Source organism: Bos taurus, chromosome 20 (assembly GCF_002263795.3).
Source record: "Bos taurus isolate L1 Dominette 01449 registration number 42190680 breed Hereford chromosome 20, ARS-UCD2.0, whole genome shotgun sequence".
Taxonomy (NCBI): Eukaryota; Metazoa; Chordata; class Mammalia; order Artiodactyla; family Bovidae; genus Bos; species Bos taurus.
Window position 1 is genome coordinate 23,278,839 of NC_037347.1, and position 27,139 is coordinate 23,305,977.

At 44.4% G+C, this 27,139-nt stretch overlaps 1 protein-coding gene across 2 annotated transcripts in view; it reads right to left on the bottom strand.

Moving 5' to 3' along the window:
• Positions 1 to 230: 230 nt before the first annotated feature.
• Positions 231 to 27,139, bottom strand: part of IL31RA (interleukin 31 receptor A) — a 73,500-nt gene continuing 46,591 nt past the window's right edge. The window contains exons 7-15 of one of the 2 annotated variants that reach the window (XM_005221496.5): positions 25,421 to 25,500; positions 21,827 to 22,043; positions 16,424 to 16,606; positions 15,324 to 15,425; positions 14,352 to 14,498; positions 12,322 to 12,462; positions 9,609 to 9,702; positions 7,926 to 8,007; positions 231 to 6,608 (exon numbers count right to left, since the gene is read on the bottom strand). In XM_005221496.5, the coding sequence (XP_005221553.1) occupies positions 6,162 to 6,608; positions 7,926 to 8,007; positions 9,609 to 9,702; positions 12,322 to 12,462; positions 14,352 to 14,498; positions 15,324 to 15,425; positions 16,424 to 16,606; positions 21,827 to 22,043; positions 25,421 to 25,500 (1,493 nt within the window). In that variant the 3' untranslated portion in view covers positions 231 to 6,161. The remainder of the gene's footprint in view (positions 6,609 to 7,925; positions 8,008 to 9,608; positions 9,703 to 12,321; positions 12,463 to 14,351; positions 14,499 to 15,323; positions 15,426 to 16,423; positions 16,607 to 21,826; positions 22,044 to 25,420; positions 25,501 to 27,139) is intronic. The other variant, NM_001192563.2, reaches the window with a different exon arrangement.

Consider the following 27,139-nt stretch of genomic DNA (forward strand, 5'->3'; position numbering starts at 1 on the left):
AGGAGGAATCAGGTCGGAGGACAGCCAGGGCTTGCGCCTGAGGCCCGGCTGGCTCCACAGTGGGAGGTGTGCATACAGGGGTAACTGCCCACCTCTGCTTCCTGGTCACCTGAGCTCTAGAGTTTCCCACAGTCACCCTCATGTCTAACAAAGGCGGTCTTTTACATTTTGAAGTCTTATTTTAAACATCTGAGTGGGTAAAACTTTAAAATGAACGTATACACATAACCTAAAAATGGTGTTACTGCTTTATTATTTGAAAAATCAAAATATAAACGCACTTACAATAAAGCATCTGAAGGCTATTCTCATTACAATAACCGTGTTTTCACACACATGAACTTTCATGCACATGCATTACGTGTTACATCGACATACGAATAATCCATGGAAAAGACGACAGGCAGAGCCCACAAAGAGCGCTTCTCTGGTTCAGGGGGTCAGCGTTCCTCCCTGACATCAGCATTCCGGTATGCACGTCTTGATTTCTTCCTCTAAGTCCAGGCCTCGGGATATCTTGCTGGCATTTCACCCCCCAAGCTTGGCAGGACCTGGACCTGCCCCCGCCCCCACCACCACGTGGCTCCCTATGGGCTGGCTGTCTGCTCTCCTGCAGGAGTCACTCCCCTTTCTCAGCAGCAAGGGGGCATCCCCAACAAGAGCACACGGCATGGTAATGCCACATACTTTGATTACAATTAGGCCTTGTTGCTAATTAGCATCTACATAAAACAATTAGCAAAATACATTAGCGTGAAATTTCTCTTTTAAAATGCCCCACACAACCCATATTTTTAAATAGTCAACTGAAGGATAAAGTCCATCAATTGTTCTAAACTCCTGCTGAGCGCCTCTAGTTGGTAGAAGCTCAGCTGGTCTCTCAATGCCCTCGGGAGCTTAGAAAATTTTTTTAATGTCAACAGATGGACATTGTAAGGAAAGTGTGGAGAAGAAGAGAGCAAGCTGGGCAGTCAGGCAATAAAAAGAAATTTATTAGAGGGAAAACAAGAGGATGACTGGCCCTTAAGGAGAATCAGTGTCCTCCCTTTCTGATGGGGTCTTTCTTTTAAGGAGAATCAGTGTCCTCCCCTGATGGGGTCTTTCTTATACCCTGCCAATGAAAAATTCTCTGAAGGAATTTTTAGCCTGTAGCTGAGTCCTGCTGACATGTAGCTGGAGGTCTGAAATCCAGTGGTCTCGTAGCCTTGAGAAAGTAGGGGCCAGCAGGAAAATAGAATGTCATTTGGGCAATTTGGTCAGTCTCAAGGATCACTGTGATTTTATTCTTTGTTTGTGAGGTCAACATAATGAGCCATTTCAACCATAAGCCCCCATGTGGGTGCTATCAGACATGTGGATAGGGTCCCACATGTCTGTGGGCTGTAAAATATAAACGGGAAAAGTTTAGCTTCACAATGATTTAAGCAAGACAAATAACTATGAAGTTTCATTGACTATACCCAGTAAATCGACAAAATCCAGTGTACAGCAGTGTCTGGCACTATTACAAATCAGTGTAGCTTTTTTGGGGGGGACAGTCATGCAATAACCATAATACTTTGACCCAGCAATTCTACCCAAGGAGTGAAGACAAAGGTGTGAAAATTTTGTGCAACAGTGTTCACTGAAGTTTCTCCCTATAAGAGGAGGACATTTAAAACAATCCTTAGCAAACCACGATATGCAGGTACACTGAGAGGTTCAGCGTGGCCACTATGAACTGCATTCATACATGAGATTTTACACATGAAATAATAAGTGACAGTAAAGGAAGACTCCAACTGAATCAATATATCACTTGTAATTAAATGAAAACGTATTTCATTTAAGGGACACAGATCATACCAGAAATGAATTAAGAATGAAATAAATAATTGCCATTGAGGTTTTTGTTCTTGTTGCTGTTGTAAAGTTGAGTCCAAAACAAAATTTAATTTATAAAAAAATAAAAAAGGGAGACCCCTAGAGCTCTGTGTGGGCACTGAGCGGCCCTGTGGCCAGTGCTATGGATGCAGGGCAGAGGCTAGCTCAGTCAGGATTTCTCGCCTCGGCACCACTGATGCCTTGAGACACATGATTCTGTGTTGCGGGGGCTGTTCTGTGCATTGTAGGGTGACCACTGTCTTTGCTGGCTCTTACCCACTTGATGCCAGCAGCACCCTCAGGCATTGCCAAATGTCTGACAGTCGAGGATGGGAGACAAAATGACCTGGCTTGAGAACCACTGGAGTGCCCGCTAAAAAGCCACAACTCTCCAGCTTAGCCACAGGCAGAGGCAGGCAGAGATCATGAGGGCCGCGGGGAGCCAGGGAGTATGTGCCCTTTTAAGAGGTCTGTCCTGATCCAATTAGGATGACACAGAATGTGCCTCCAGAATGACACAGCCTGATTTTGTTTTTCCTTAGCGGATACTTCAAAGTTAAAACGCTTTGTGCAGTCTGAGCCCTGTGTCTGTCGGCTTCACAGGGGTGGGTCAGCAAACTTTTTCTATAAAGGACCAGATGGTGACTATTTAAGGCTCTATGGAAGAAACTCTGTCACAACTACTCAGTTCTGTCTCTGTGTGCAGAAAGCAGCTGGAGATGATACATAAAAGATGAGTGTGACCGCGTCCCAACTAAGTTTCATCAGTAGACACTGAATTCTGTAGAATTTTCACATATCATTCAATGTTATTCTTCATTTAATTTTTGTTTTCTAGTCTTTGAAAATGTAAGAATAATTTTTGGCTCATGGGCCCTTCAAAAACAGAGCCCAGACTGGGCTCGAGGGCCAGTTGGCAGGCACCTGGGCTGAAGCATGCCTGCTGCAGCAGCAATAGCTAAGAGCCACTGGAGACCTGGGGAAGGGACTGGGGGTGTGGGGGGTAACTGGCAGGTGTTGGGCAGACCAGCACAGGCTTTCCCCACACGAGGCAGGAGCAGCCCTGAGGGTGGTGGGACCTGCCCATCTTCTGCCTCTTTCAAAGTCCCACCCCCACCAGGATCCCCACCAGGACCCCACCTCACATGGTGTTACTCTGTGTTTTATTGCAGAGAAAGAATGAAGGTACCATCTCTCTTTTTTGAACCACTAACCGCTTCTCTGCCAGTCTTTAAACTTTTTTTCTGATATTACTGTAAAAGAAAGGCTAGTAACGGCACTAATGTAGCTGTTTGCATGGTTCCCAGAGCCCTAGAAAACTCTAAGGAGAATTTTATCAGTTTTTAATGAGCTTGATAAAACAAGTTGTCCTGTTTGTGTCTTCTCAGTATCTCTCTGACAGCAACAGGAAAAAACGCAGATGGCCCTCTCCATCTGCAGCCACAGAGGCAGGGCAGGACCCTAGAGCAGGGACAGTTCGGGACCAGATTCCAGGAGAGGATGGCCCCCGCCGGCTTCTCCCAGGCCAGGCCCGTGACCTGCTCTGCAGAGCTGTGCTGCTCAGCATGCTTGCTGGCCTTCCTGGGAAACTTGCCCCCTTTCCTCGCAGGAAACACTGACTCCTGCGAAACCACCCTGGGCCATCTAGAACAAAACAGAGGGCTCTAAATTTCCTAGCCCTCAAAGCTAGCAGAAGTAAATCTGGAGATGTTATAAGGGGGCTAATGGAAAGGGGAGAAAGGTATAAAAAGAAAAGAAATAAGAAATGGGAGAGGGGAAAAAAAGGAAGCATTTAAAAAGATGCAAAGCTGCTGGGAATGGTGGGGAAAAAAGGAGCAGAAGACAGGCAGCAAGAAGGAAAGTGAGAAAGGGAATGAAACAGAGGAAGGGCCAAGGGTGTGGTGCATGCGTGCTAAAGTCACTTCAGTCGTGCCCAGCTCTTTGCGACCCACTGCACTGAAGCCGGACAGGCTCTTCTGTCCATGGAATTTTCTAGGCAAGAATACTGGAGTGGATTGCTGTGCCCTCCTCCAGGGGATCTTCCTGACCCAGGGATTGAACCCGCATCTCTTATGTCTCCTGCATTGGCACGCAGGTTCTTTACCCGTATTGCCACCTGGGAAGCTCCAGGGCGTGGTATTTGCCAGCTATTCATCAGAAGCTTCAGGTGTTAACGAATGGTTAAGGGAGGGAGAGCAAGGGTAATGGCTTCATCCCTGAAACCCACTTTGATTTGTGACCTTTTCTCTCTCCTCACCATCAAACTCTTGGACTTTAGGTTCAAAAGGGTGTGAGAAAAAGACTAGAGGGACTCACTGGCACTCCCTGCCCCTCAGCTGGAGGCAGCAGAGGGTTTTTCAGAAGAGAGAGGAATGCGGGGTACCAGGCTAGGGCCTCCTGTGAGCCCAGAGATCAGAGGTGGGTGGAAAGGGCCAGTCTGGGGTTCTGGGAGACAGGGAGTTCACAGGAATGCCCACATAACAACAGGGTTGGGGAGGGAGGCGTCAGGGCAGAGAGCGCCCTCCACAGCTGAGAATCCCTTTCATTTGGTCCCTTTCTGCTCCCGGACCATAGGCTCCCAGCGCCTGCCCCAGGCATCCTTTATTCCTAGATTTGTCAGTGGTCACCGTTCTCTGAACCAGGACTGAGGAATTTGGGGGTGCTGTAGACACTGGAGACTTAATGAGGAGGCAGCTTTGGGAAAGCATGCTTGTTTGTGCCCATGATAAGGACGCAGTGATTAGAGGAAAGTGGCAAGGGATAGGGAAGAGGGCACGTCCCTGCCTGGGGTCAGGCAGCAGACCTCACATTCCCCTGAATATCTGCTGGCACTCAGAGCCAGTCCCAGGATGGACGGGGCATTGAAATCCCAGGTGAGCCCGAGCTCCAAACCCGAGGCAACTCAAAATCTCTAACTTGGGTGGTTTCTTCTAAAGGTCAGGGGCTGGCACTGGAAATTAATCTTGGCTATAGGAAAGTAAAGCAATGTTTTTGCACACCTGAGTCAGTGGCTTGTGAAGTCTGTGACACTGCTTGTGGAGCACAAGCATAGACTTCTCTTGGAGAAAATACCGTCAACCTTTCTATCTGGCAAATGCTGGGCTCACCAGGCCCCACTGCCCCCACCTCACCAGGCTCTCAGCAACCTCCCGCAATGGCCAGACGAGCCATCGCCAACACCAGCAAGCCACTGTGTGCAGGGTGTGAGCCCAGGGCCAGCCGCAAGTTCCCAGGGGTCTGCCATCAGCCCTTGGGCTAGAGGTTCCAGTCAAGGTTGTGGGCTCCCGGCTTTGCCGGGTGAAGGCAGAGGAGCCCGGTGTGGGAGCAGCATGGTTACTAAGCATTACACGTGCCCAGGCCCTGCCTGGCTGCTTCTGGGGAGAGGCCTTTGCAGGATGTGTTCCGTAAGCATTCCTGGGCTCCGGGCCAGCATGAGGGACCAGAGTCCCTGTCAAAAAGCCACTTCCATCTACAGTGCCTTTCAACTCCCAGGCTTGGGTACAGACAGAGGGGCAGCAGGGGCCCCTGGAAACTGTTGGCGGGGCTGGGCTATGACCTGGACAGCGGGGCGGACCTGCTGGCCCAGGCGAGCGTCCCTTCCCCAGCGCCCTGCTGAGGCCCTTCCTTGTTCCTCCATCCTCCACTGCAGGCGTGGAGTGGACCAAGGGCAAGAGTCCTGGGTTGGTTGTTGCTGCAGACACTTAAGATTTAATGAGGGTAATGAGGCGTTTCAGGCACTTCATCTGGAAGGCCACCCCACTTGCTGCCTCTGTGTTGAAAGAGAGATTTAAAGCGACCTAAAGCGACGCCATGGCTGCCTCAGAGTGGAACCTAGAGCCAGGGAAGTCAAGGTGATGGGAGAGCCCCTCGCCTCCCAGCAGGTCACCCAAGTGCCAACTAAACAACAGTCTTCTGGCAACGGGGAAAGTCTCTCCTGGAGCTGTGAGGAGCAGCCCCAGCACAGGCCGTGCCCAAGGTCCAATTCCTCGGGAAGGCCACATACGTCTGCCTCCAGTGTCTACTGTCCCTCTAAGTCCATCTGCCAGGGGCCTCAGTGACAGCTTGTTAGCTGAACAACAACAACAACAAAATTGTTCTTCATCTGCAGCGCTCAGGCTGATCAGCATCCTTTCTTCTCAAGCAAATTCCACATCTGTACCAACCAAGTTTGGGGGTGTGCAAGGCTTTCTCTAACACAAGCAGGATGGGACGATGCCAAGAAAGCTCTTGTAGCCGTACCTTCCCCCTCTGTGTGTCACCCACACTGAGACACAGCGGGATTCAAGCCACGGCAGCTCTCAGACTTCTCTGTGGATTTGCTCTGGAAGTTTTTCAGACACGAGAAATTCTCTGGTTGTCACTGAATTTTTCAAGTATGGGTTTGGTGCTCCTTCCTCACAGAGATGGTCTGGCCCACAGCCCTGGGTGGGAGGGAGAAGCCGCTCTCTGGTTTCTGGGCAGGTCCCCTCTAGCATCCCAGAGCTCAGGCACTGGGGCCCTCTGGGTGGAATCTCGGTTGAAACAGTGGGACAGTAAGGCCTGTTTGGGGAGGCCACGTACTCATTCTTTTCTCCTCCCAAGATATTTTCGCAACCCTTTCCAGGATTCTCAGTGGAAACCACTTCCAGAAAATTCTCGAAGTTCACCACCAGCTTGTCAATAAAGTCATTGGGTGAATAACATGGTTTTAGAATCCCGTCTTCTCTGTTCACAGAGTCGTCAAACTCCTTCAGATTTAGCTTACCCTGGGAAAATGAGAGAGACACGCCCCCAGTATTCATTTGGGGGCCACACATGATGTAGACAAAAGCTACTGGGCTTGGGACACCCAAAGCCCACCTCTGCACTGCTGCTGCTAAGTGGTCCCCTCCACGGGAGCTTGGCAAGAGTGGCCCGTTTCCTGAGAAGAACACACTATATTCAAATAATTTCTTCTTCTAGGGAGCCCAAAGCTATTTTTCATATAATCATGGGTTCACAAAATCCCAGTGGAGATGGAGGCATCAAAATTAAAACTCTTACAGATGGAAAAACCACAGTCATAAAGACAAATGACTTCCCCAATGTCACCAGAAAAATCAAAGATGGCTTCCTGGCAGGGGCAGGGTCAGACCTCTTTGCATTCCCAGAGCCTAGTTCAATGCCTGGCATATATTGAGTGATTAAGTGGGTGCTCAGATAATTCAAAAAACATTTTAGACATCAGACAATACTTCCGATGAATTAATTTACTCTCTTAATAACTTTTGATCAGTGGAAAATGAAATAGGACAATATATGAATGATGAGAGAAGAAAATAGAAATAACAAAAATTTAATTAAATAATAATATAATTTTAATGTCCATGTTAAGAAAAAAAGTCTTCTGAGTGGAAATAAGGGCTAATACTAAAAATTCCTGCATCAAGGGATACTGAAAATAGTCCTTCAATAATAAGGATTTAAAGGTTATGCTTGATTGGGCTTATTTCTACTTAACCAAGAAATTAAACCTTAAACATTTCAGAACAGTTTTCACTTTCAAAATGTATGTGAAAGGAAACTTTCTATTATGAATAACTCACGAGAATACCCATTGCCAACTTCTCCAATCTGAGAAGAACAATTTGACGCACCCTGCCCCAGCCTTTGGATGGAAACTCACATAAGCAGTCCCCAGGTGGTTTCTGGATTAATTTGCTCTTGGCTGCTCTTTCAACAGCCTCCAACCTTATAGCTCAGCTCTCCTGCTTTCTAACTGGACAGTCAGGTCCTTAAAGGCAAGGCCAGTGTCTTTCTTCTATGGCATCCTTTATAGGACCAGTTCTATGCCCAGCAAACACCAGGTTCTATGAGCCTGGTGAAGCCCTTTCCTCTTGTCCAAAGATTGAGGTCAAAGTTGTTCCAGGAAGGCTGATTCCACTTGTCCTGCCAGCCATCCCCTGGGATGTTTAAACCTCGAGTTCCCCTTGTGTGAACCCTGTGCAAATCTCAGCCCAGGACTGCTCCCCACCCGCATCATCCTGTCCACCTCCCATAACCAGCCTGCTCACAATCTCCTTAATAGAAACAGGAGCATTTACCTTGAAATCATCTCCACACCACGTGGCTATACTGCTTTCAGCAGGGTTGGGAACATCAGGCCAACATAGGTGCTTCAGTTTGCTAATAAGAGAGAAGATTTTAAAACAGGAAGTGAGTCCAAGAAGCATTTTACTTGTACTGCATGGCCAAGCCAAAAGAGTGTTAACCCGCCTTCCAGTGGAGGAGACGCAAGACCCAGGTTCAAGTTGGGAAGATCCCCTGGAGAAGGAAATGGCATCCCACATCAATATTCTTGCCTGGAAAATTCCATGGACAAAGCAGCCTAGTGGGCTACAGTCCATGGGGGTCACAAAGAATCAGACACGACTGAGCCCGCATACACACGTGGGGAACTGTGCGGCTCCCTATTGAATAATGGCAAGCTCACAGCCTCCTGAGGGAAACTGAGAAAACAAAATACTTTGTTGGGGGAGGGGGGTGAAACTGCAAGTCATTTGTGGGACGTGATGGAGGGAGACCTTTCCCCAGACTATTCCCCAAAGCTATTCTTTCCCACTCTCCTGCCACTGTGTCTCCACACCCTGGTCCTGGTGCAGGGAATCACACTATCACAGAGCCATTTGTTTGAGATTTATTCCCCAAGAAAGGTAACACTCTAAGTCTTATAAAAGATACCCATATTTTAGAGCAGTGATTCTCAAAGTGTGGTTCCCAACCAGCAGCATCGTCACCACCTGGGAGCTTTTAGGTATGCAAAATGTCCAAGAATTTGTGCTGAAGATTCAGTTACAATCCACAGGAACTGAGGTTGACTTAGTTTGACCATATCTAAGCACAGCTTGGGCTTCCCAGGTGAGGTCAGTGGTAAAGAACCCACCTGCCAATGCAGGAGTCATTAGAGATGTGGGTTCAATCCCTGGGCTGGGAAGATCCCCTGGAGGTGGGCATGGCAACCCACTCCAGTATTCTTACCTGGAGAATCCCATAGACAGTGGAGTCTGGCAGGCTATGGTCCCTAGTTAGGTCTCTAGGGTCACAAAGAGTCAGACACAACGGAAGTGACTTAGCACACATGCACACGTGAGCGCAGCTTGGCAGAGAAGGCTCACAATTGTGCAGTTCTGGAGAGAGAGGTCTACCAGACAGGGAGCCCGTGACCCTCAGGGCAGAATGAGACCCCCCGGCAGAGAAAGCACAAGACCCTGAAGACAGGCTTCCTTCCCTACAGTGGCCAGAGCAGGCAGGACAAAGGGCCTTCAGCCAGCCCTCCAACACTGTGTAACTAGCAAGGACCAGTCTATGCTGGCCATGTGCTAGCCAGTGCCCCAACTCCCCACTCTACCTAGAAGAGAAGCTGGCCACCTGGAGACCCTTTGCTGCTGCCAGTGGTCCCCACTAGACACTGAGAGAGAGGATCTTCTCCCCAGCTCTAGTCTTAATTGCAGAACATAGCAGATAAAGCCTGTGAGGCAGCTGGCACTTCCCTGGCTTCAAAAAGTCCTAGGCCTGGTGCATGGGACTGTGGGGGTGGAGGTCCTCTGCTCCAGTTAGAATTCCAATGTGCCACAGTGTAAGGCACAGGATAAATTCAGTAGCTATGTGAAAAACCAAAAAATGAATGAACATGCCTAAATGGCAGAGTGCCCTCTTCCACCCATTGTGCCTTCTACCCCATTTCCATCCCTGATTTTGAGGGCCCACATTGTTGTCTCCAAACTCACTTGGGTTTTTTGATGCCATATACCACCGTCAGGATGATGAGAATAAGAAGGCCCCCTCCAACCAGAGAAGTTACAAGAAAAATCTCAAAGACACCTTTGGGAAAAGGAGAACAAAAGTCAATAGTAGGCTGAGCTCCTTACTTTCTTGACAAAAATCAAAGATTAATATTTCCTTCTAGTAGTTTTATGCAGAGTACATCATGAGAAATGCTGGGCTGGAGGAAGCACAAGCTGGAATCAAGATTGCTGGGAGAAATATCAATAACCTCAGATATACAGATGACACCACCCTTATGGCAGAAAGTGAAGAAAAACTAAAGAGCCTCTTGATGAATGTGAAAGAGAAGAGTGAAAAAGTTGGCTTAAAGCTCAACATTCAGAAAACTAAGATCATGGCATCCAGTCCCATTACTTCATGACAAATAGATGGGGGAACAGGGGAAACAGTGGCTGACTTTATTTTTCTGGGCTTCAAAATCACTGCAGATAGTGATTGCAGCCATGAAATTAAAAGATGCTTACTCCTTGGAAGGAAAGTTATGACTAGACAGAATATTAAAAAGCAGAGACATTACTTTGCCAACAAAGGTTCGTCTAGTCAAGGCTATGGCTTTTCCAGTGGTCATGTATGGATGTGAGAGTTGGACTATAAAGAAAGCTGAGCACCAAAGAATTAATGCTTTTGAACTGTGGTGTTGGAGAAAACTCTTGAGAGTCCCTTGGACTGCAAGGAGATCCAACCAGTCCATCCTAAAGGAGATCAGTCCTGAGTGTTCATTGGTAGGACTGATTTTGAAGCTGAAACTCCAATACTTTGGCCTCCTGATGCAAAGAGCTGACTCATTGGAAAGACCCTGCTGCTGGGAAAGATTGAGGACGGGAGGAGAAGGGGACGACAGAGGATGAGATGGTTGGATGGCATCACCAACTCAATGGACACGGGTTTGGGTTGACTCCGGGAGTTGGTGATGGACAGGGAGGCCTGGCGTGCTGTGATTCATGGGGTCGCAAAGAGTCAGACACGACTGAGCGACTGAATGGAACTGAAATGAACCAATAGTTTTAGCAACATATTCCTTGTCAATTTTCTTTCAATTTAATTCAAATTCATTTCATTTCTCCTCTCCATGAATAATACTGACAAATTATGTTCCCCAGGTTCATCCTCCAATTTCATTCATTTAATAAACATTTTATGAGCACTTATAATTTGGCAAACCCTATTCTGAGTAATAAAATAAACAGCAAGAAACACAGGAATCCCTACTTTCATGGAGTTTACATTCTGGTACAAGAATTCAGACAATAAATAATGTAAGATTATTTCAGATAAAATGGGTGTTTTTAAAATTATTTTTGTTATTAGAGAAAAACTAGGGTAAAGTAGGATAGGAGTTAGCACCTTTAGATAGGGTAGCAAAGGAAGGCTTTTGGGAGAAGTGAAATTTGAGGTAATGTGAATAATGAGAAGGAATGAGCCATGTTCATTTTGGGGAAAGCATTCCAGGCAGAAAAAAGAGCAGATTCAGGAGCATAAATGGGAACATAAATGGTAAGTGGTGGGAGGTGAGATCAGGAAGGGACAGATTAGGAAGGGTCCTAAAAGCTATAGGAAGGAGTTTGGATTAAGCAGGGCGTCTAGGATTTTAAACTCTGGCTGCTGTGTGGAAAACAGATGGTAGAGGATCAAAGATAGAAGCAGGGAGATCTATAAGAACCAAAGGTAAGAAACTTCTAGGCTCCAAGGTAGACTTTTGCCTTCAAGTTGACCCCTAGAGAAATTCCACCAGATAATGCAATTTGTGCCTAGTGTTGTAAAAATATAACATGATTTTTTAAAATTTTAAAGAGCAATATCAAAAAAGAAGTCCCTAAAGACAATGTTTCAGTCAATAAAAAACGAACGTGTTTTCTGTGTAGAAACACATACTGTACCCACATTTTCTAGAACCATAAACTGCTTTTCTTCTCTTGGAAACATGATAAATAAGGGACTTCCAAGAATACTTAGACTATTTCTAGCTTTTATTGAAATTTTGCAATATTCCTTCACTTTTAAGTTTCATTTGTAAGAACAGTGTTAGTATATCCTTACAATCAAACCTGTCATTCAAAGACTTGGAAAAATTAACCTGTTTCTCTCATCTTCCTTCCTTCTTTCTCCTTCATCTCCCTTCTCAGCCCATCTTCTTTCCCTCTTGAATAGCCCCACAAGCATCATATGAATCATATTATATTTTACATTATTGTTGTATTTATTAAATTTTTCTTGCTCCCATTTTTAATATAAAATCTGATTACTAGAACATATTATGCACTTTCTTACTCAAAAGACTCCACAAATGTGACATTAAGTGGGTCAATGGTGCAAGGTTTTTCCTTGTTTGACACACAGGGATTGACTGTGAACTGGGGACAGTCTTCAGGTGGGGCTGGTTTGAAGTGTCAGTAAAGTTGGCATTAACTTGATCCCTCCTCTCTATGAAGATCTGGGGCCACCCCTGAGGAAGAAGCAAAACGAACCATCTTTCCAAATTCAGCTCTCCCTCCCATCACTCATATGCTTTCCTGGAAGGCCAGTGAGTCAGAGAACAAATGGTTCTTCTTACATCGCCCTTTCACTTGGCTTCCTCCTGCCCCTGGCAAACACCATCTGTGACTGGCCTAAAGGAAATACCAAGGAGATATTCCCAGGGACTAAAGGAGTACTCACTAATTGACAATGTCTTGAAGTTTATCCCGGTGCCATTAATTCCCCCAGCACTGGTGCTGGCCATGACCTGAACAGTGTAAGAGGTCTTTCGTGTCAGGGACTCCAGGTCGTACTGCAGGATGCTGGAGTTGACTGTCTTGGCTAAAGGAAAAATACAGAAGTCAAACACCACAGCCAAACCCAAGTGAAAACTGTGCTTTATTGGAGCTCAAATAAGAGCACTGGAACCTGTGCTTCCAAGCTTGGCGATCTCACACTCCTATCTCTCTATCCATTAAAATTAGCTTATTAAGATGGATCAAAGACCTAAATATAAGAGTTAAAACCATAAAATGCTTAGAAAACCACATAGGGTAGATCTATATGGACTTGAATATGACAAAGACTTCTTAAATATGATACCAGCACAGAAGCAGCAGAAAGATTAAACTGGACTTCATCAAAATTAAAAGTTTTTGTGCATCAAAAGACACTATCAAGAGAGTGAAAAACTCACAGAATGGGAAAAAATATTTGCAAATCATACATTTGATAAGGAATTTGTATCCAGAATGTTTAAAAAAAAAAAAAAAACCCCTAACAACTCAACAACTGAAAGACAAACAGCCCAATTTAAAAATGAGCAAAGAGATTCAAAGACTTTTTCTAAAGAAGATATACAAATGGCCAAAAACACATATCAAAGATGCTCCACATCGTTAGTTATTACGGAAGTGCAAATCAAAGCCACAGTGATATGGCTGGTTCATGTTGACATTTGACAGAAACCAACACAATGTTGTAAAGCGATTATCCTTCAGTTAAACATAAATACATTTTTTAAAAACCACATTGAGATAGCATTTCATACCCACTAGGACAGCGACACTTTTTAAAAATGGAAAATAACAAGTGTTGATAAGGATGTAGAGAAATTAGAACTCTAATTTATTGCTGGTGGAAATGTAAATTGGTGTAGCTGCTATGGAAAACAGTTTGATGGCTCCTCGGTAAGTTAACTTAGAATTCCCAAATGACCCAGCAATTCTAATCCTAGTATATACCCCCAAAGAACTAAAAGCAGAGATTCAAACAGATATTTATACACCAATGTTCACAGCAGCATTAATCACAGTGGCTAAAATGTTTTATCAACTGATGAATGGATTACAAAAAAATGTTTCTTGATATAATAAAATATTATTCAGCCATAAAAAGGAATGAGGTGCTAATACATGCTACAACATTGATGAACTTTAAACACATTATGCCAAGTGAGAGAAGCCAGGCCAAAAAAAAAAAAAAAAAAGTCACATATTGTATGATTCTGTTTATATGAAGTATCCAGAATAGGTAAACCCATAGAAACAGAAAGGAGTTTTCTGGTTGCCACGGACTGTGGGAAAAGGGTAAGGAAGTGACTAATTGATGGGTACGCGGTTTCTGTTTGGAGTGGAAATAAGTAGTGTTATGGTTACAACATTATGGATGCTTAATATTTAGTGCCACTAAATTGTATACTTTCACATGTTTGAAGTGGTAGAATTTACATTATATGTATTTTACCATAACAGCAAAAAAAATTAGCCGAAACAAAAACCCAGGCCTAGCCCACAATTGAGGACGTCAGGCAATATTGTAGATGCAAGAAAAGGCAGTGGACGGTAGGAGCCATTGTAAAGGGTCCTTCACTGAAGCAAATGCCACCAAACAGGGTCTGTCCCCTCTAGCCTTTATCTAGGCATGTCCCATTCTGGAGGAAAGGTCAAGAAGCTCCCTGGAGGCCCACTGTTCACAGCCTGACGGGCACAAAAGGTATCAATTTCTCTGGTGCCTACAGGACTCTCAGGTACAGTCATTTCAATCTCATTTGACTCTTAAAAACTCAAGAGATGGACACCCTTGACTCTGTTTTCAGAGAATCTCAAGGAAGTTACGTGATTCCTGCAAAATGGAAGGGCACCCACCACAGGATCTACCCCGAGAGCAGGTCTACTGCAGCATCCATCTGGGGCTCAGGGTTCTTTCAGCTTGACTATAAGCTCACTTACAGAATTCCTTTCCATCTTCAGCTTGGTAAAATATGGTGTAATTGTTGATGAAACCATTTCTGTGACGCTTGGGAATCTCCTTCCATGTAATTGTGACTGTCCTCACACCAATGTTCTCCACCTTCGTCTCGGGACCTTCTGATGGAACTTTATAGGACGGGGAGACAAATGAATACCGAATCACACCCCAGCAGGTCCTTCCCCTACGAAGTCTCTGCCCAGTCCTCAAACTGTAATCAGTGCTGGGGGTGGGAGGCGGGGCAGAGTAGGGAAATGATGAATCAACTTGTCTTGAGAAAACTGTTGTCTGGAATCATACCTCTCAAACAGGAAGAGAAGCAGAGTCAAAGACCAGAGAAAGAGTACTTGCTCATAGACCTCTCACTATTTGGCACCCAGCTCTCTCATCCATACGTGTAATAGCTATTATCAAACAGTTGAAGATTATGCCTCCGTGAGCTATCTTTGAGTGACAGGATATATTTCCTAAGGTTGAATCTGGAAGATGTTAACTTCCAAAAAGGTAGAAGTAAAGTCTGAGTGGTTCACCAATAAAACCTTTGCTTATTGCTATACAATCAACTATAATTTTTTAGCGTCTCCAAGTTACAGTTAACTCTTAGGGTCCCTAGCTTGGTCTTTTCTGGTTATAGAGCTGTTAGTGCTGTTTCTTTGTGACTTTGGGCAAGTTGGTTCACCTCTCTGAACCTTGCTTTTGTGAGATGAGGGACTTGGACTTGATGATCTCTAATGTCCACCACAGCTTCAAAATTCAGTGACTCCATACTTTGACCACAACTGTGTCAACTCCTACAAACGGTAATAAGTATACATAGCTTACTACAAGCTAAATGTGCAGCACGGATGAGCACGAAAGCAACTGTGAACAAGCTGCAGGCCTTCGCAGCCTTGGGTAAAGGATGGACAGGCCCCAGAGTTGCCTTTGCCCAGTGGAACCCTGTCCATACATACCACCTTCTTTGACATAAGCCTGGATGGAATATGGCTCGCCCACTCGGTTTTGCAACATTGGATACACAGAGATATTATAGCACCAGAAAGGTTCCAGTTCATCTGTAGAAAAAGGGGAGGTAGACAGGGAGTGGGGCAGCGGGAGGGAAAGAGAGAGAAGGAGGGAGGGAGAAAGAAGCGTTAGGTGCAGAGCACGGCATAGAAGAAGGAATGCTAGACTGACTTATGACCTATGACTTATGGAAGATCTTTTATTTCCCTATCGTCTCCACATCTGGAAAATAAGGGACTTAGGTTGGATGGTCTCTAATATCTATGTTGGTTCTAACATTTTGAAACCAATTCTTAGAACCAAACCTGCACCACTCTGACAAAATGGTTGAGCCACCCAGGAAAGGAGAAGTAAGAGATCCAGGCTCTCCTTCATCACTGATTTTGTTACATCATTTGGGGTGCACCACAGAATAAACTTAATTCTTCTTTCAATAGCATATCACCCTAGAGAACTCAGCTACCATAAATTCTAGCTCTTCTGTCTGTCTGCCTCCCTACATAAGTATAATTCTTCATATAGATGCTTCTAAGTATTAAAAAATGGTCAGAGTGATAGGACTGGGAGAGTGAAGCCTCACTTATGTGTCTTATATGGAGCAGGGACTTTCTTGAAAAGAAGGCTATTCTCTGTATCAGTCACTTGTGGAAGGGCCCTAGAACCTAAACATATAGCCAGAACTGAAGGAGGAACCCTGAGTAGGACAGATGGGATACAAAGTCTGGTGTTTCCACGCAATCACATGATTTCCACATTGCATCCACATGATCATGGTATCTGGGAAGAGCTCTCTGATGGTGGGTGTCCACCACCAAAGATGGTGCTTTCCGCCTGGAAACACGTCAGCTGCCTAGTCTGATGCTCACGGCTTCTTATTTCAGCACTGCTGGGAAATGCCAAGAAGCACACGTCACTAAGCTTGCCCTAGCCTGTCAAATTCTATTACTCACAATTTACAGGTATGAAGCCAAAAATTAAGGATTTTAAAACTGGTGAAAACAAAAGTGAATCCTACACAGCAAGAACCTGTGGGGTCCGCACTGGCTACCTTGCTGGATTGTCCAGTTCCTGGCGTGAGACACAGACTCCCAGGAAATGGCCAAGGGCTTTGAGTCCAAGTCTGGGACCCACTCCACCATCCATGTATCGACCTCCAGAGCAGAGCTTTGCCACTCCACCACCAGCTGGTCCTGAGTGAGGCAGGTGCGCATGGCCTCGATGCAGTGGAACACTGAAAGGAGAGGAAAGACTGCTTCACAACACCGAACTCATCCTCCAGATGCACCAACCACATTTACATCTGTTCACTGCCCAAAGTGTAAAGAAGGTCAAAGTTCAGGATCTCCACTGCCACCTTCCACTAGGATGCTGTTTTTAATGTTTTTATTGTATCCCTTTTCCTTACTCTTAATATTTGATGAAGTGCCTTTTGTTATCTTCCCCATATTTGCCTGTTGCCAGCAGAGAATCTTACTAGACAGTTGATGACTAAGAATTACTGGGCAGCTCTGGGGTCTGTGCAAGTCAAAAGGAAAGTAAGCCTGAGACAAAGAATGATCTCTAAAGGTAGAATTTCAGGCATCTATAATTTTGTGACTGGGAAGCTGGAAGCTGGTGACCCTGAAATCATACCAGGGTGATGGCTTCAAATTTTGACCATCTAAACTGGTGCTATATATGACCTGTCTATGCAGTCCCATCTTCAGGTAGGAAGAATTGTATCTGCTGCAGAAGGAGATAGACACGCTCAGCTGAAGCACCTAGATGTGGGCCAATAGGTAAATGACTCTATTCCCCGCAGACCTAGCAAAAGGACAGGTGAGGAAACAGCCTACAGTGTTCTTTAGTAGAAAAGCTGAACATGTGGCTTCAAACCTAGTACCTGGGATCTAATCAGAATCAGAGAGTTCCCTTATTGAAAGTGTTCTGGACATGCAGAAGAGAGGACTACTGGAGATGTGGGAAGGGAAGGAGGAGAAGGAGGGCATGAAGGAGTGGGGCTCAGAAGACCACAGCATGTGGCTTTCCCCTCCTCTACTCCTCACCACCTGCAACAACCCTGAGCCTCTAGAATTGGAATCCACAGGAAGCATGTTTAAATAAACATCAAAGATGGTCCTGGATGAGGGCAGAAGGGGAGATGGAGTCCCTCAAAAAAGCCAAAATGCATCTTGAAGTTGGAAACTTAGGCAAGTATAGAGATTTGGCATAAGAGTCCAGTGGGTACTAAATTCTGCTATGCCTATGCAACAAATACATTACTATGAAATAAAATAGATAACTAATGAGAACCTACTCTATGGCAAAAGGAACTTTATTCAGTGCTCTGTGGTGACCTACATGGGAACTCTTTGGGACCCAATGGACTGTAGCCATGGAATTCTCCAGACCAGAATACTGGAGTGGGTTGCCGCTCCCTTCTCCAGGGGATCTTCCCAACCCAGGGATTGAACCCAGGTCTCCTACATTGCAGGTGGATTCTTTACCAGCTGAGCCACAAGGGAAGCCCAAGAATACTAGAGTGGGTAGCCTATCCCTCCTCCAGGGAATCTTCCCGACCCAGGAATCAAACCAGGGTCTCCTGCATTGCAGGTGGATTCTTTACCAACTGAGCTATCAGGGAAGCCAAAGAAATGGGAAGGAAATCTAAAAATGAGGGGACATGTGAATATGTATAATGGATTCATTTTGCTGTACAGCAGAAACTAACACAACACTGTAAAGCAGCTGTGTGTAGATTAGTCATTAAGTCGTGTCCAACTCTTTGCGACTCCATGGACTGTAGCCCCCCAGGCTCCTCTGTTCATGGGCTTTCCTTGACAACAACACTGGAATGGGTAGACACTTCCTTCTCCAGGGGAATCTTCCTGACCCAGGGATTGAACACAGGTCTCCTGCATTGCAGTCAGATTCTTTACCATCTGAGCCACCAAGGAAGCTCCCCTCTCCAAAATCAACTATACTCCAATAAAAATTAATTTAAAATAAAAGGAAAACAACAACAACAAGCCCCAGAGGGTTGTGTATGTATTTAGGAGCCTCTGTTCTTGAAGCTCACAGTTGATGGGAAGGAGTCCTTTCCCCATACTGGGCCTTTATGAGAGACTCCAGCATCTGGTCTAGAAGCTAGGCCGGAGAAATCTGTCAACTTGAAAGGGCAGCTCTGAGGAAGGGCAACTGAGACGTGGGGAAATTGTGAAGCTAGAGTGGGGCAAGCAGCACAGAGCCAGGAAATCAACCCCACCGAAGCCCTAGCGTCCCAGCTCTCTCCTCCCTGCCCTTCTCTGCTCATAGCCTCTAAGCATCCTTAGTCACTGTTTCAGTCAAGCTGAAAGTCATTATTGGAGCATTTGGAAACTTACTCAGCCTCTTGAAGCAGGTAACATTAGTGTTCCCTGATCGCCTCAGTTGGTAAAGAATCTGCCTGCAATACAGGAGACCCGGGTTCAATTCCTGGGTTGGGAAGAGCCCCTGGAGAAGGAAATGGCAACCCACTCCAGTACTCTTGCCTGGAGAATCCCATGGGCAGAGGGGCCTGCAGGCTATAGTCCATGGGGTCACAAGAGTTGGACACGACTTAGAGAATAAACTGCCAACCGATCCCCTCTGATGCCTTTTTGCTGTCTTTATATGTTGCCTGCTTAGGATAACTTTGAGCTGTAACAAACTTCAGAGTTCCTGTGCAGGGTCAGGCTGGAACCACCCTCCCCAGGACTGTCAACTCAGATCGAACCATTATGGGTTGAATTGTGTGCCTGCAGAAGATATTCTTGGTATTGCAGAATGTAACCTCATTTGGAAAGCAGGTGTAAGTAGCTAAAATAAGATGAGAGTCCTTAGCCCAGTATGACTGGTCTCCTTAAAAGTGGAATTTGAATGCAGAGACAGACACACACAGGAAGCTGGTCATGTGAGGAATGAGTTGGATTAGAATTATACTGCTACGAGCCAAGAAAAGCCTGGGGCTTCCAGAAGCTGGAATAAAAAGGAAGGATCCTCCCTTGGAAGTTTTTGAGGGAGCACAGTCTTGCCAATGCCTGATTTTTAGACTTCTAGCCTGCAGAACAATGAGGCAGTTGAGTTTCTGTTGTTTGAAGTCACCTAGTCTATGGTGCTTTCTTGGGAATATCTGGGAAAATCAATCAGCATCTTTGGCTCAGCCTCCTCTTCCTCCTCTTTCCTGGCCTTCCTTCCTTTTCTGATTAATAAACCACTTGCACAAACATCCCAATTTGAAGATGGACGTGCGTGTTGGTTGCTAACCACACATTCTTTCTCTTTAGCAGCATTGGAACTCTGAGGAGCAGAAGTCAGGTCTAAAGAGTTAAGAAATAAGCACAGATTCTGGACCACAGAGGATGTGGAATAAGCCATAAGTCAGCCTAGCAAGAGGAAAGGGCCTGGCAGCATTAAGGGTTGTTGAAAGAAGTTTCCAAGTCATTGTTCTACTGAATGTCGACTAATTGCCTCCATCACTCAATAGTCACTTTTTGGGCAATTTCTCCAAACACAATACACCCCCAGATGTGGTAGGAAATAGATTCCTCTTGAGAAAAGAGGAAAGGGACTTAGACTGCAAAAGCCGTTAATTTCTTATGATTTGCATGAAGTCAGTCACTCTGGGTCCATCAAATACCATTCTCAGATGCTAGAAGTGCTTCATCTTTGCCCACCATCCCAGCCCAACTTGAACCCTACCTCAACTCAGTACCAACCTCCTCCTCAGACAGTTGGTCATGTTTTGCCATGTCCTGCCTCAGAGCACTCCACAGCTGTCTACTGGCTAAGGTCTCCTACAAGCAGAGCTTCTTGTCTTGGGGCCAAAAGGAACCTGAAGGTGTTTCTATTCCAATTCTTTATTTGAAAGATAGGAAAATAGGGGTCCACAGAGGAAAATAATCGTTCAGTGTCACACAGCAGCTGTGATCAGATTTCTAAGTCACTTTACTAAGTCCACGGTTCTGGATAAAATATATTGGACAAGTTTGGAATCATGTAGACCTGTGCTTAGAGTCCACCTGAGAGATCTTTGGGCAAATTACTAAGCTTTCCTGAATCACAGCTTCATCAACTAAAAAGAAAACCTGATGGCACCTATCCCATGGGTCATTTGAGGCTAAAATTAGATTGAACCATATCATTTTAGCACAATGTCTGACATATCCTAATGGACAATGCTGGATGATTACACCTAATGATTGTTAAGCTTACAATTATTATTATAACTATTCTCCAGGTGACTCTGTTAAACAAAATTCTGTAAAACATCACATTCTTAGATGTCTTAGACTGGGAACTGCAAAGAGGTCTGTAAAGGGTCAAATAGTAAACATTTTAGGTTTTGCAGGCCTCTGTTGCAACCAACACTGTCATTCCTGCACATTGTTGCAGAGACACAGGAGACGAGGGTTCGATCCCTGGGTCAGGAAGATCCCCTGGAGAAGGAAATGGCAACCCACCCCAGTATTCTTGAGTGGGAAATCCCATGGATATAGGAACTTGGTGGGCTACAGCCCATGGAGTCGCAAAAGAGTCAGACATGACTTATCAACTGAACAATAGCAATAAGATCTATAGAGAAAATAAAGCCAGGAAGAGGAAATAGATTGCCTGCAATTCCTTGAATAAGACTCAAAGAAGCTCTTTTATTCCAAAACAGGATATAAAATATAAGTTTGCATGGAAGTAACGTTTTTAAAATTACTTAATTAAAGGTGTAATGAGCAATTATTGGCAAGAATAAACATTACAGCCAACTCATTAGAAAAGACCTTGGTGCTGGGAAAGATTGAAGGCAAAAGAAGAGGGTGGCAGAGGATGAGACGGTTGGATAGCATCACCAACTCAATGAACACAAATCCAAACAAACTCCAGGGAGAAAGTGAAGGACAGGGAAGCCTATGGCATGGGGCAGTCCATGGGGTCGCAAAGAGTCAGACACTACTTAGAAACTGAACAACAACAACAATTAACATCAGAAATATCCCTAACTAGGTAGTCAAATGGGAGGGAGAAAAGGAAGAAAACAGGAGAGGGAACAGATCAAGACTGGGATATGGTCAGCAACGTGAAGGGAAGATCTCGAAAGACATCTTTTAGCCACTGAGGATAAACATGGCAGATCTGACAGTTTTATAATGCTCAATCCAGCTTATATTCACTCAGAATAAAACAAATACACGCTGCACATAGAACTTCTAGGCTCATGACTGTGTCTCGTATGATTTACGAAATCTCTGATTTTCAACACAGGCTTTATTCCAAAAGAAAAGTATTTCAAGAGGCTCATTAATTCATTGAAGATTATGATCACCCCACCTTAACCTAAAATGTCCTTACTTCATTTTCATTTTGATGCTAAAAAAACAGCAACCATTGAGAGGACAGGGACAACTCCTTGGCATATCAGATGGGGTTAGGCATCTAAATAAGAAGTTTATGTCATACTCACACTTTTCATCAATAGCTGGGATCCTCAAGGTGGCCTCTGGAGATTCCCCAAGAGAATTATAAGAACTCACATGGACCCAGTAGGTCTGGTTTCCCAGGTACAGTTCAGGCTGCTGGTTAGTAGTGTTCATTGTCTCTGTGAGGTTACTATTGTTTTCTGGAAAATACTGTATTTTGTAACCAAGAACTTTCTCCAGGACTGGGGCTCCTTTTGCCTTCTGAACACAAAGGAAACAAAATTTACTGCTAACAGCAAAGAAAGAAAGTCACTGAGACAGTAATGAATGGTGGGAATCAGAGAAGGGAGGCAATATTAGGTGCTACACTATAACCCTGTGATGATCCCTCTGGGATGAGTAACATACCTGTGCCATGTCAACCCTCCAAATGCCATAAGAGGTGATTTATAAATGGTCTCTTGGTATCAACCCTTGATAGAAGTCTAATTCCACAAAGCTAAACTAGCATGATGCCCAAACCAATGCAAGCAAATAAGTCCTTATTCCTTTAGGCAGCATCTTTCTCTCTGTCTTAAATGGGAGAGGTTGTTGTTCAGTCGCTCAGTCATGTCCAACTCTTTGCGACCCCACGGACTGCAGCACGCCAGGCTTCCCTGTCCTCCACTCCTTCCCAGAGTTTGCTCAGACTCAGATCCACTGAGTCGGTGATGCCATTCAACCACCTTATCCTCTGTCATCCCCTTCTCCTCCTGCCCTCAATCTTTCCCAGCATCAGGGTCTTTTCCAGTGAGTCAGCTCTTCACATCAGGTGGCCAAAGGATTGGAGCTTCAGCTTCAGCATCAGTCCTTCCAATGAATATTCAGGGTTGATTTTCTTTAGGATGGACTGGTTTGATCTCTTTGCTGTCCAAGGGACTCTCAAGGGTCTTCTCCAGCACCACAGTTCGAAGGCATAAATTTTTCGGTGCTCAGCTTTTTTTATTGTCTAGCTCTCACATACATACACAACTAATGGAAAAAATATAGCTTTGACTACCTGGACATTTGTAGGCAAGGTAATGTCTCTGCTTTTTAATACACTGTCTAGGTTTGTCATAGCTTTTCTTCCAAGGAGCAAGCATCTTTTAATTTCATAGCTGCAGTCACCATCCACAGTGGGCTCTTTGGAGCCCAAGAAAATAAAGTCTCTCACTGTTTCCATTGTTTCCTCATCTATTTGCCATGAAGTGATGGGACCAGATGCCATGATCTTAGTTTTCTGAATGTTGAGTTTTAAACCAACTTTTTCACTCTCCTCTTTCACTTCCATCGAGAGGCTCTTTAGTTCCTCTTCACTTTCTGCCATAAGGGTGGTGTCATCTGCGTATCTGAGTTCACTGATGTTTCTTCTGGCAATCTTGATTCCAGCTTGTGCTTCATTCAGCCTGTCATTTCACATGATGTGCTCTGCCTATCAGTTAAATAAGCAGGGTGACAATATACAGCCTTGACACACTCTTTTCCCAATTTGGAACCAGTCTATTGTTCCATGTCCAGTTCTAACTGTTGCTTCTTGACCTTCATACAGGTTTCTCAGGAGGCAGGTAAGGTGGTCTAATATTCCCATCTCTTGAAGAATTTTCCATCGTTTGTTGTTATCCAAATACTCAAAGGCTTTAGTGTAGTCTAGAAACAGATACAGACATTTTTCTGGAATTCTTTTGCTTTTTCTATGATTCAGTGGATATTGGTAATGGACAGAGAAGCAAAAACTTAAAAGTTGAGGCATTTCCTCTGAGCCAATCCCAAGTCTGTTCTGGCCCTGGGTCATTTCTTTCCTGGAAATGTCCAGGGATTGGAGAGTACCCTGTCCTTTTATCTCCATACCACCCTCTCCAAGGAGAGAGCTAGCCTCCCCAACCAGACATTCCAGCTAAGAGGACTAGAACATTCAAGGTTACCCTACCAGACCAAATCCTTGGTGAGAAATGAAGGTGACCCCAGGGGCTCCAGGCCAACCTCTTTTTTTCAGCCTTGAACCTGAGTCCATGTTTTGCTAGAGATCAGTATGTTGAATATTTCTCAGGAATTAGAGGGCTTTCCTGTTTTTCTCTTTCTGTTACTGATAACACACAGAGATGAGCAGAATGACTGATTATAAGGTCAGAAGGACTTCAGAAGTCACTTTTTCCCACTGTCTATCTGGTTTGAGAATTTCCTTTACACCTCCCATGACGTAAGAAGTCAGTTAAAAATCTTCCTAATGACTGGGAGGCATTTATAATTCATGATAACTCATTCTCTTTTTATAATAAAATCATAGTTTATTGAGATATAATTCACATACCAGAAAATTCACTTAGTGTGCAACTCACTGGCTTTTAGTATAGTCAAGAGTTGTGCAGTCATCACCACGATCTGATTTTAGCTCATTCTTTTTTAAGCAGCTCTAGTTCTTGGAAAACTCTACAGAAGCAAAAGGAAGACCAGTCCCCAGGCGAGGGGGAGAAGAAGAAGGGCATCAAAGTCCATCTCACCTACTTCCCAGGTTGGCCCACTTGACCTGTGTGGGTCTGGCCACACACAGGATGTGCCCTGGTTCACTTTCCTTCTCAGAACTATGTTGACAGAGTAATTCGTTTCCTCACTTGACTGAGAAAGAACTCGACAACATCTGGGATCAATTCTTGGAGATTTCCCAACACCACAGGCTGTGTTCTCCCCTGTCTGCTGCCACTGAGGGTGTCCTTCTTGTCCCCGGGGTGGGGAGAGGAGAAAGGTAGAAGGATGCTCCAACCCTGAGGTAACTGGGAATGGAATGTCATTTGGAAAAAGCAGGGTGATTTCCCCATTTTCAAGAGCGTTTGAAACTTGCCCAGACTTGAGTATGAGCTAACCCAATGAGTATTTCCTGAGAAATCTGGAGACACACCAAAGAATCAGGGCATCTCACTGCTCTCCTCCCTCTCTTCTTTCCCCCACCTCCTCTCTCCTATTTTCTGGCTGTTTTTTTCCCCTCTGTTTGCCCTTTTCCTTTCCTACTGATTCCTTCTTCCCCTCCTTTTTTATCCTTTTTTCTACCATCACCTCTCATCCCCTCTTTCGTGTCCTCTGTACTAACCTGGCTCCTCCTTTGTTCCTCATTCCGAGGCCTCCATCCTACAAAGGCCCACTTGGCCCCTGTTCTATCCTTGCACCCCACTATCCCAGTGCCCTGGGGGGCACCTGTGCAATGACCTCAGGAACACTAGTAAGCTCACCCCCAAGCCAGTGCTCTTCTCCAGTGTGGGGGTGGGGGCTATATAATTTTACATTGCCTTGGAGTGAAGGCCAGCCAGCGACGGTTTTCTCCAGAAGGTCAAGGTGCCTCCTGCACTGACACTTACACTTTGTACCTGTCTCAGGTGTTAACATTTCCAAGTGTTAACATTTCAGATCAAAGAAGAAGGCTCAGGGTCTGCATTGCACATTCAGGACATCTACAAAATGACATACAGGGCTTTTCTGAGATAGGAAATCATTGTGAGATTTGGGGCATCAAAGCCTCTAGGGAAGGAAATTAAGGAGGTAAAATGTCCACGATCACATTTCTTAGAGGTATAAGAGACCAAGGCTTTTACACAGAATTATAAATAAATAACCCAGAGAGAGGTCACCTTCAACAACAGCTGCACTGGCCTTTTTCCATCCACTTTGTCTGATCTCAGGACTCTCCATAGATCCAGGCCATGTGGAGCTGTAAAGAATAAGAGTGAGGTGTTCAGCAGAGACAGAAGGGAGCTGTAGCAGAATATGGTGAGATTAGTGAGGCTGTCTGTTTAGAAAATGCCGTTGGGGAGGATTTGCTTGAGGGGGCCAGCAGGAGTAATGTGGAGAGTGGAAGACTTCGTTGCAATGATGTCTTCATGCTGTGGTTGAAGGACTAGAATCAACCAAAAGTCAAAAATAACAAAAGATCATTATAACATTAATATCAAAATAAATTAAGATCAAAATAACATTAATATCCTATATATAAATCACTCCTCCCCTGCAATGAAAATGTTGGGATTTTCTTGTATTAGAACACTACTATAATGTGGTGAAAAGCTTTGTATTTTGTGAAAAAAATAAAACCATAATCATGTAGGGCAAAAATTAAAAAAATAAAATAAAACTGCTCTTGGATCTGATGACTTAAGGTAAGCTAAAATAAAACGACAATAGATCCAACTGTAATATAATTTATCACTCAAATCTGGATTGATATATGACATCTCCTGCCCTCTACCATTCACATACATGAAAGCTAGGAATAACATAGATAACTGCTAAAGAGATTTTATATATAATTTATGCCATATCTACTCCCCAAAGAGATGAAACCACACACTTACAATGTTATAAAGCACAACAAAAAAATCAAAGAAGAAAGAAGCAGAGAAATAATCTTTCCTAAGCCCCTCTGTTAGCTCTAAATTTAATGCTAATCTTCCAGGCAAGAAGAGTAAAAAAGATAAAATTTAGTTGTGTATTCCTTATGGACTGAAATAAAGAACACATAGAAATCATTGTGAAGAGGCAAGTTTTTTCAGGCTATGGGCATTAAATTCATAAATGGAATTATCTTGTAGATCCAGTCAAAAAAGACAAAAGATAACCTAAAACCTGATGTCTGCAATCACAGTTGAACAAAAGTACAAAAATATGGCAGGTGTACACTTCTCATGGTTGTCTTCTATGAAATGCAAGATCATAATGTGAAAGCTAGGTCCATGCATTTCTCCAGGGAAAAACAAGACCTGAAGACAGCACAGTTCAAGTGTGTCAGCTTCTGATGATCTACCTATTCAGGGACAAAGCTTAAAATAAGAAAAAAAGGAGAGAGAGCAACTTCTATTACACTTGACCTCTGCACTGTATCTCCCAAATATCTTGTCTCAAGGAGTTTTGGCACAAAGTGGGCCACTGGTAATTTATAGTTGAACCTTCTGACATGTGCCTGAAATTTCAAAATGCTGAGCTACTGACTAAAGAATGACACATACACTTTAGTCAAGAGAGGAAAGCAAGGTTCTAAAGAACTGTTCAGAAGGCTATTGGCCTGTAATTTATGAAATTGAGGAAATGTCTCTGAAGCTGCAGTTGATGAACACTAAATCTTTTTTTGAGGAAATCACATGGATGAAAAGAATGTAATTCAGTCTCCAAAAAATGGGGTCTGCCACTCAGGCCAAGATCTAAACTATTTTAGTATTGAGAGACTATTTTTAGGGACTTTTTTGTTCTTAATTCAGGTAATTGAGTGTTTAAAGTGAAATTACATACTGAACCCTAATTAAAGACAACTTCATAATGTAGAAATGTGCACTAAAGGGCAATTAAGTCAATGACCT